General features: G+C 33.2%; 1 protein-coding gene across 1 annotated transcript; it reads right to left on the minus strand.

The window, feature by feature from the left end:
- Positions 1-8,443: 8,443 nt before the first annotated feature.
- Positions 8,444-9,952, minus strand: LOC142634713 (uncharacterized). Its single transcript, XM_075808984.1, has one exon. It carries the CDS (start codon positions 9,950-9,952, stop codon positions 8,444-8,446), a length of 1,509 nt encoding a protein of 502 aa, XP_075665099.1.
- Between the last annotated feature and the right edge of the window lie 432 nt (positions 9,953-10,384).

Consider the following 10,384-nt stretch of genomic DNA (forward strand, 5'->3'; position numbering starts at 1 on the left):
TTCTCTATGGAGTAAATATATTAGGCTCGTTTTGTCAAAGGAACTGAACAGTTTTAAAGGGTGTAACATATAAATTGTCTTTTTAAAAAAAAAAAAATAAAAATAGAAAATATAAGTTACGTCTTATTTCTACAAATAGTAATTTAGTATGGGTTACTTGTATTGTTGATATACCTGTGCATTTATTTGACCAGTAGATTATGAGTTCATATGAAAATATTTTGTAAAATGAAATCCTTATATATGGTTCATGTATGATATTCACTTTCTCAAAAAAAAGAAAAAGTATGATACTCAGGAAGTATTATATTTTAGAATTAATTATATTACATATCATTAAAAATGAAGGAAATGTGAATTGTTATGATTGATATAATTTGTTCCTCAAAAAAAAAAAAATGATTGATATAATTTAGTATACAAATATATTATTTGAATGACCACAAAATCATGATTGATATAATTATATAGTATTTTCTATATTTTCGATTGCATGTATTATTAATTTTTCTTTTGTGTTTTGCTTCTCATTGAATGCACGACAAAACTTTAAGCTATTGCAACTTGGAATAAAATATGTGGAACAATTTTTTTTTTTTTTTTTGAGAACCTGGAACGAAATTATTAGTTGGTAACTTAGGATAACATATATTTGGACATCTTTTATTTCAAAATTTTATCAAATATCAACTAACATGTTAGAATACATACTTGGCAATTTTTTATACAACTAACATGTTAGAATTACACATTATCAAATATCAACTAACATGCAAAATATATTTTTTATATACACACACATTATGTGGTTGCCCAATTTTTTATTATTAAAATTTAATTACTAAGAAAATAAATTTATTTATTTTGAATATAAATAAATAATTTATTTACAACCTTTGTTTGGTGGAACACTAAATGAATCAAGTTATTAAAATCTTTGCTTAGGTGAAAGGTTGAATGAATAGTAAATTTTTTTTTTTTTCAAAGGAAGAGTGACACATGACATTAATCAAAAGATGAGGCGGAAGGTTAAATAAAAATTTCTCTAACAATGTGTCGCATAGCAAAATCTTATTCCAATACTTTCCTCCATGAGAGTGTATGTATATACACACACTAGTCGCACATGCACAAGGTGCATAAGATATATTATTAATTTATATAATTCAAATTTTGTTCTCTGAATTTTGTGCAAGTTAAATATTTGGATTAATTGTCTTTAAAATATTACTTATATCAAAAGAATATTCAGTTTTAGGTGGATTTAACCAAAAAAAAATTGAGTGTAATTAAGTCTTCTTGTGTGTATTACATCATTTACAAAAAACGCGGCTATAGACTTAATCTATAGCTGCGTTTTAAAAAAACGCAGCTATAGGTCCTCAGCCGAATAAATTTTTAAGGGGGATCTATAGCTGCGTTTTTAGAAAATGCGGCTAGAGCTAACCTATAGCTGTGTATTAAAACGCAGCTAGAGGTTATCTATAGCCGCGTTTTTCAAAAACGCGGCTATAGGTAACATTAAAAAAGCTTTTTCTTTCTTTTCCCACCCCCCCCCCCCCCCCCCCCTTTTCCCACCTACCCCCACTTTCATCTTTTTTTATTTATTTATTTATTTTATTTTAATTTCTTTCTTCTTCACACACTCCAAAGCATTATCCTTCAGTGCTTCCTTCTTTTTTTTCCTTCCTTTTTCTTTCTTCCTTCTTCACTCCAACGTAACTTCTTTTTTTTTTCCTTTGTTTATTTGGAGCTGCTGCTTCTTGTTTTTTTGCTCCTTCTTCTGCAAGTCACGCCACCAGGTTCTTTTTTTTTTTGTTCCTTTTTTTTTTTTTTTTTCCTTCTTCACTCTAGTTCAACTCTTTTTTTTCTTTGTTTCTTTGCAGTTACTTTGTTTTTTCTTTCTTTCTTTTTTTCTTCATCTTAAGCACACTGATTTGTCTATAGATTTAGTTTTTTTTTTTTTGGTTATTTTACATTTAGTTAGTAAGAAAATGGAAGAAATGCTGAAAATTTTGAATGAAGTGGATATTCTAGTGATATTTGTGTCTGTCTCGATTTGGATTTGAGTTTTGATTTTGAATTTTTTGGATTTGTGCTATTGTATTGCTAATATTGTGCTTATGTTTAAATGAGTTTGTGTTCTTGAGCTTGTTCTTTTGTGTTTTTGAGCTTGTGCTTTTGTGTTCCTTGAATGGATTAGTTTCAGATTTGGGTTGGTTTTGTTGAATGAGAGGAGATTCATGGGACTATGTTCTTATATTTTGGAGCATGTTGTGTTTGTATGGTCAGGATGTTGTGCTTGATTTTGAATTTTTTGTGTGTGTTTGTATTGTGAGCATGTTGTGTTTGATTTTGAATTTTTTTGGGAAAAAAAAAACCCAGATTTTTTGTTTTTGTTTTTGATTTTAAAAAAACCTATAGCCGTGTTTTAAAAACACAGTTGTAGGAGGCTTTAGCTGCGTTTTTAAAACGCAACCAAAATTGCACCTATAGCCGCGTTTTAAACGGAGCCCAAAGCGGGTCTATAGCCGTGTTTTGTAAAAAAACACGGCTATAGGTCTCATCCTTCAGGGGGTGGGAAAACATAGCTATAGGGGCAAAAAAACGCAGCTATAGGTCCCTGCAGGGGGCTATTGTCGAGTGGCTAAAGCCGCGTTTAAAACGTGGCTATAGAAACGTAGCTATTGTTTTATAGTACGTTTTTAGGGTCTATAGCTGCGTTTGTGAAACGCAGCTAAAGCCCGCTTTTTTTTTTGGTAGTGATTATTGCATATTATTGCCGACTAATTTGGAATTGTCACCATGGATACAACTGTTGAACTTACACCCTCTTCATTTGAAAATTTCCCTTTCTTTTACATCCTTATGATTAACATCCACAACTAGTTGTTGCCCATTACTAGCATTAAATTTATTTTTCTTTCAGGCGTTACATTGCTGGAATGGGTAAGGGTGCAATTACACCCTTTTCCTCTCACAATTTTTTTTATGATTTCCACTTTTTTACCTTCAATTTTTCTTTTATTTTATTTTATTTAATGGTTGAGATTGAAAAGAATAGTCATATCAAACTGATACAGAAAATGGGATTGATGTATTTGGAAAGATGAAACTAACCAAACACACAAGGTTGATAAATATCGCACCACCTAGGAAAAATACTGATGTGATACAAATTATCCCCATCAAAAGGAATTTTACTAGAATACAGGGTTTAAATAAGTTAATCACTCAGTGGAATCCACCAAATAGGTTTAGAACAAGACTCACCACCCAAAGGAAATTCACCTAAGAAATAAGACTTGAAAGTAGAAAAATTCACTAAGTTTATGCAAAACGCACATTGATTTATTAATTGGAGCCAAATTATTTATATAGTAACTTAGAACAACTCTCTAAGTATAGAAGAACCAAAATACCATTTAAAAGAAACTAGTAAAATGGTAAAGTACTTATCTACCTTGATAGCTAAAGCATAAAGACCGTTAGCCACATTAGCATTTTGACACAATAACAAAATATTATGGACTAAACTAACACATTTGAAACATTAGGGATCAATTTGGCACATAGTGTAAATGTTAGTGTCGACGCTCGGCCTCGATCTGAACGGTAGCAGAAAAACTGTATATCTTATTCGAACTATGATACCAAGAAAGTGCTTTAAAAAGTAAGATAAATTACCATTTTGGTTCCTAATGTTTACACTGTGTTAAATTGGTCTCTAACGATTCAAAATGTATCAATTTAATCCTTAATTTTTTGGTATTGTGTCAAAATAGTCTCTATAGTTACGTTTTGGATGAAAAATCCTTACATGGCTTACAATGATATAAAAAAGTTATTTTTATGCCACTTGGGTTCCACATTGACTACCACGTGGCTTGACTAAAAAAATTCTCTCTCAAAATTTTCTCACCAACCTAACACTTACTTTCCCAAGGAAATCCCCAAGGAAGCCTAGGCTTTCTTGCAACAACGGCATCAATGAGTCCCCTTCAAAGATCACCTACATTAGATTGTGCTCTTTTGCCACCACTATTGCTCACATTCATCGCATTGTAGTTTATCTTTACTGTTCTATGTTCCATCTTTCTCCACTTTGGCTCTTCTTTCCTTTTCTCTTTGTGCCAATGGATCTGATTTTCATTGCTATGCACTTAGAATCTTTGGTTGATTTTTAAATTCTTTCTCCAAATCAATATTTTCATCGAATAGTACTTGATTTCTCACTTTCCACATATGATCTATGACAACGGTTACGAAGATTGTGAATTTTTCTTTCTGTTGATGGTCACTTGATGAGGGGTACGTTGTCGTTGCTAATTAGCACTTCCACCCAAGTTTCATTGAGGATTCTTTTTTTTCTTTTTTTTTTGGGGGGGGGGGGGGGGGAAGTGGGTGTTAGGTTGGTGAGAATTTTTTTTTTTGTGAGAGAAATTTTTTGAGTTTTTTTTTATTCAAGCAATATGGCAATTGTCGGCATCCCATTTCATTCTGACCTATATCCAAGCCCCTCACTCCCAATGACGAGAAATGAAATCTCTACCAAAATGATCAACACCATCTATGGAGTCTAGTGACTTAATAGAGCCCAAAATGTGATCCAAGAAACCAAGTACAAAGGCCAAAGTCCTTTTTTAAGCCCTAAACCCTTTTTGAAGCCCAATTTCCAGAAGGCTTACAAAAAGTGCATACGTGTGCATATGAACGTGTATACACTTAATTTAATAACGCACTCTTTTGGTTAGAAGCCTAAAACTTTTTTTTTTTTTTTCCTTTTGGGTGGGATTTTTGGTCAATTGATTTGGCCCATTGATTGATTAAAATGCCAATCATAAAAAAAAAAAAAAAATAATAAAAAAAAAAAAAAAACCCTAGCCTTTACAAAACCCTAGCCTCACTAAGCCTATATATAACTGCACTTTCCACCACCAAAAAGATCCCCACTTTTCACCCATAGCGGAAGCTCTGCTGCAATGACTCCAGAATACTTATTGAGTTTTTAAGAGTGTGAGAAGAGTTTTTATGAGGATTTGATTAAGTTTTTAAACCCTTGGTTATTGTAAAACTAATTATTTTCTCATGATTTCTCAATCATACTAACCATTTTTGTGATCCCATAGCCATCTTTTCATCGATCTTAGGTTTCTTAACCACATATCCAAAAACTGACATTTATCCAAGTTGTTAATTCGGTAGTTGATTTCAGCCGAGGGAACAGTCAATTCTTGTTTATTTGGTGTTTTTATGTTGTTTTAATTATTGAATACAATATTTATGTATCATGTCATGTTCTGTGTTTTTTGTTTGATTTACTTTCTTTGTTTTGTTGCAAATATGTTAAAACTCTAGAATCTACCTCAAAAGGTGCGTACACATCATCTTGTTCTTGTTGCTTTTTCCAGGAATCTGGCTTGAAGCCTAGACGCGTATGCCGGTAGAAGGACGTGTACACATTTCTTATGGCGTACGCCAATCAAGGCAGAACCCAGATTTCTTTCTTTCTTTTTTTCTTTATTTGCTTTAATGCCATGTTTTATTATCTTTCCTTATTTGTTTTATTTGCTTTAAATGGATATTTGTGACTTGTTTTGTTTCCTTTTGTATCAAATGCAATATATTCAAAATACCAAAAATACCTAAAAATCTTGTATATAGTTTTCTTTCCTTTTTTAACTTCTGGGGTTAATCAAAATGGTCATAAAATCTGAAAGATAATTACGGAAGGTAATTGAGCATTAATTGGAAGATTTTCCCTAAAAGATTAAAGTCAAATTCTAGATTAAAATCTTTCCAATTTGAGGTAATCAAGCTTTAATGATAAAAAACGACTAAATTGAATTCAAACCGAAAAGTCAATTAAGGAAAAGGCAAGTGAATAATGAGGTATTAGTTGCTAATCTTTCCTAAAGGGTTTAATGGTTTAATTCCAAAATGGTTAACATTCAATAGATCATATTGCCCAATATATTGAAGATAGTTGAATTTGAATTTGAATGTTAATTAGGAAAGGACAAAGCATTTGATGGCTTCTCTAATTTGATGATACTTCCTAATAGTCCTAGATATTTAAATTCAAACTAATTTGTTATCTAAGGGTCCGTTCGGTTGGAGGAGTGGAAAAGTGGGAGGATGGAAAATATTTAGTTTTCCCTCTTCTGTGTTCGGTTGGAGGGGTGGAAAAGTGGGAGGGTGGAAAACTCTTTTATTCGGTTGGAGAGAAAAATGGAAGGATGGAAAATATAATTTATATAAATTAACTATTATACCCTTGTTACATAATATGTAAGAAATAGATTTATTTGTACTCATTACATAATATAAAATTTATCACATCATATATATAAATTTATATTATTATAATGTAAAAATTAGATTAGGTCACGTTGAAAAAAAAAAAAAAGAATGTTGCAAATCAGCAGGTCATGTTGAAAAAAAAAGTTCAAGTAACGTTTAAAAAAGAAAAGAAAAAGAAAGTTGAAGATCAGCAGGTCACATTGAAAAAGAGAGAGAGAGAGAGAGAAGAGAAAGTTGAAAAAAAAAAAGGTGGGAAGAGGGTATTTTTGTAAAAGTGCTACCATAACACTTTTCTCTCCAGATTTTTCTTCCGATTTGGAAGGAAAAAAAAAAAAAAAAAAAGGGCCTGGAGAGAACTTTCTCTCAAGTTTTCTCTCCTTCCTATTTTCCTTCCCTAAACGAACAGTGGAAAACAATATTTTCCACCCTATTTTCCTTCCTCTATTTTCAACCCAAACGGATGGACCCTAAGGGAATAAAAGTCAATTGATTAAAGAACACTTTAAAAGGCAAAAACACATTTAAAGACCAAGAGTACTTTTAATAAATGATGTTGAGTTTAATAAAGGAAAGACATTCAAGATTGCATGAAGACTCCACTCCAATTAAGTGTCACTCTTTCATAAGACTTAATCATTAATTATCATTAAGTATTCAACCCTTTGTTTGATATCCACATGTGCACACCCTTGGATGATAATATGTTTAGATGCTTAAGTGATCATGCAGTTGGACGTTCGCTTACGCGCTTTAATGATCGTGCTTAAATGATGAGGTGATTGAGTAGTAAAAGGTACGTGCTTAGATGCTCACATGCTTATATATCCTCACATGCTTGTATGCTCACATGTTCGCATGCACGTATGCTCTCATGCTCCCATGTCTACATGCTTTGATAATCGCACATTCATTTTGATGATCACATGTTTGGATGTTCCCATGCTCATACGCTTTGATGATCATATTGTCACATGTATTCGTGTTCACATGCTCACGTGCTTAGATGTCCATATCGTCACATTCAACCATGTCCACATGTCTTCATGCTTAAACGCTCATATGCTCACATGCTTGTATGCTCACATATTCCCTTGTTTAGATGCTTGAATGTTCATATCTTCACATGCTTGTATGTTCACATGTTTGGATATTCACATTCTTTGATGTTCACAAGATTAGTTGTGCATATGCTTACACCTTTCTTGGACCTTCACATGATAGTTTGCCTTTCACATGTCTACTACGCTTTCCATATTTGTTTCACATGACCTATAGACGACCTCTAGCTACTGCTGGGTAGGCTTGGGGTGCCTAACCTCTTTCTATCGTGTACCCTAACTCCGGACCTTGTCTAGTGGGAAGACCTTCATGGAGTCATGTTTTGGTTCCTAGACCTAGAATTAGGTGGTGACTCCTTTTGCCTCTTTTTAAGAGGCATCTCGTACTCCCAGACTCACATCAATTTGAGTCTAAAATTTCTTTTAGGGAGGTTAAGTACCACGTATCCCACCTTCAAGAGAAAGAACTGACATGCCGAAATGTCATCAAAAGGGGTTACATATCGCGAAACTTGCAGCTGTGTGGAAATCCAGGTGGCATAAAAACAATTGGTACCTACCCTTGCATAAAGTACTTAGGGGTCTAGAGAAGAAAGGGTTCGAGTTGTGAATTTATTAGTAACATATTATAACTATCTCAAAAAAAAAATCATTATCACCATTAGCCTCGTACGCATTTTTCCCCCAAAATTTAACAACAATGACTATTTTGACACAATAACAAAAGGTTGGGGACAAACAAACAAATTTGAAACATTAGGGACCAACTGGGCTCATAGTGTAACCGTTAGGAAGTAAAATGGTAATTTATCCTAAAAACAATTGCTGCATATTTCATTTGATGAATTTCACACATCAAAAATTTTGAGGACTAAGTCTATTATGGAATAAAAACAATATTTTTTTTATAAAAAATATTTGTTTTTATTGAAATTACATTGGGCACATTGACAGATAAACTCTTTACAAGGATTACAACAACTGTGACATTGAGGGTGGTTTATAATTTCCTCATTGAAAGTACTGAGTGTGGGTGATAATCAAATATGTAAGCAACTCTAAAGAGGTTGCCATTATATGTATTACTTGAAATTTGGGGATATTCTAAAAATACACCTGGGATGAGCAGGATAGTTACATTCTTCACAGTAATAGAACCAATGCTTTTGGTCTCGTTCTTCTTCACATATATCACAATAATATTCACTAGAGTCATCTTCAGCAGAATAGCAGAGAGTGAATGGATGCTCATGTTCTTTGTACATTTTAGAAAGTGGTAGTGTTGCGCATTTGAAGTCCAATGCAAATTCACAAGTGGTACACCGGAATACATGGTTTCCTCTATCACCACAAGCAATGCAACGTTGTAAATAAGTTGTGCTAGAGAGGATAAGTTGGTGCTCATGACCTTCATGGGTAAGGATGTCTGGTGTCAAACTACACTGAACATCAAGTTCAAATATGCATGTCTCGCAAGTATAGATGAAACCATTGCAACGCCAACGACATGAATAACACACAAATGTCTTAGTCCTACTAGGAGACTTTGCGAGGAGGGTGAGTGGGTGTCGATGAAGGGGGTGTCGTTTTTTTTTGGGTAATTTTGCACAAGATTCATGAAGGAAGAAGTTACACTTTACACAACTATAAAAAGGAGGGCAAATGTCTCGTGCACACCCATTGCATTTTTGGTTATTTTGAGCCTCATTAACAAACTTTAAGTCATGATCATGACTAAAGTGTGTGATTTCTGTGGCTATTTGAGTTCCATCCTCTCTTTCAATGAATTTTTTGACTTTGTAAGTTGTTAAGTCAATTGATTCATCGAACTCTGAATCTTCATCTTCGTCTTTATGTTCCAAAACATTTATGTATTCCAGGTTGCTCGTGTCCAAAGAACAATCAAGATGGGCAACAAAATTGCATTTGGAGCAATAATAAAGCCCATAGTGTGTGTCCACTTTTTGAACACAAAGTTGACAAAATCGAGACTTAGTTTGAGGGAATTCAAGGGAAGAATGGGTGAGGTGGAGTGGATGCCTATGACGTATAACTTTGACTCTTTGTGGGTAAAAAGCACAACTTCTATGAATCCAAAGACTGCATGGACCACACAGATTAGGGACACCCTTTCCTTCTTTGCCACAAATGTCACAAGTGAACATGATTGACTTGCCAATGGGAGTCAATGGGTGGTCATGGAATTTGGCTTTAAGTTGTAAAATAGCACATCTGGCGTGAAGGTTAAAGTTGCAATAGTAACATCGATAAGTGTATTCATCATGATTTTCTTTACAGAGTTCACATTTGCCATATTCTTCATATTCTTCATATTTGCCATATTCATCATACCGATATGTCCTTTCATTATAGAGAATAAGAGGATGTATTGGATGCAAAGGGTGGTACAATCCAAGGGGTAGTTCTGCACATGATTTATGGTGAGGATACGTAAATATATCACATTGTATACACCTATAACTAGGACCAAATATTAGTTCCCAACACCCATAACAGTCCCGTTCTTGTCTCTCATCTTCATTGAAGACCAAGGGATGTTCTGGATGGCAAAAATGTTGAAGTAGCTCCATCTTTTATCACATGCACAAACAATATAACATCCAATTTATTTAGAAAAAGAAAAGAACATCACAAAGGAAAAAAAAAAAAAAACAAAATAGAGAAAGTGGTGTGAGAATTGCTTTTGTGTCTAGTAGCATTTTTTTATTGCTTAATTTCTCCGTGGAAAACCAATTTTGAAGTTTTCTTTTGCTTGCAAAAATTGTGCTTTGAATAAATGCAAAAACTATAGACAAATAATGAATGAATGAATTTAATTATGTAAAATTGTAATTTTAACAATAGCTAATCATAAATAGGACTAGAAGCATGATAAAATGAGTACACTATTTTTTTTTTAAAACTTGATTTTGGAGATTTAAGCATTCGATAATGTAATTTTGTTAGATCTCCAGCTCAAAATCTTGACTTAAGCTTGAGTTTGGGCTTAATCAAGACAAGCT

This window comes from Castanea sativa, chromosome 5 (genome assembly GCF_040712315.1).
Source record: "Castanea sativa cultivar Marrone di Chiusa Pesio chromosome 5, ASM4071231v1".
NCBI classification, from domain to species: Eukaryota; Viridiplantae; Streptophyta; class Magnoliopsida; order Fagales; family Fagaceae; genus Castanea; species Castanea sativa.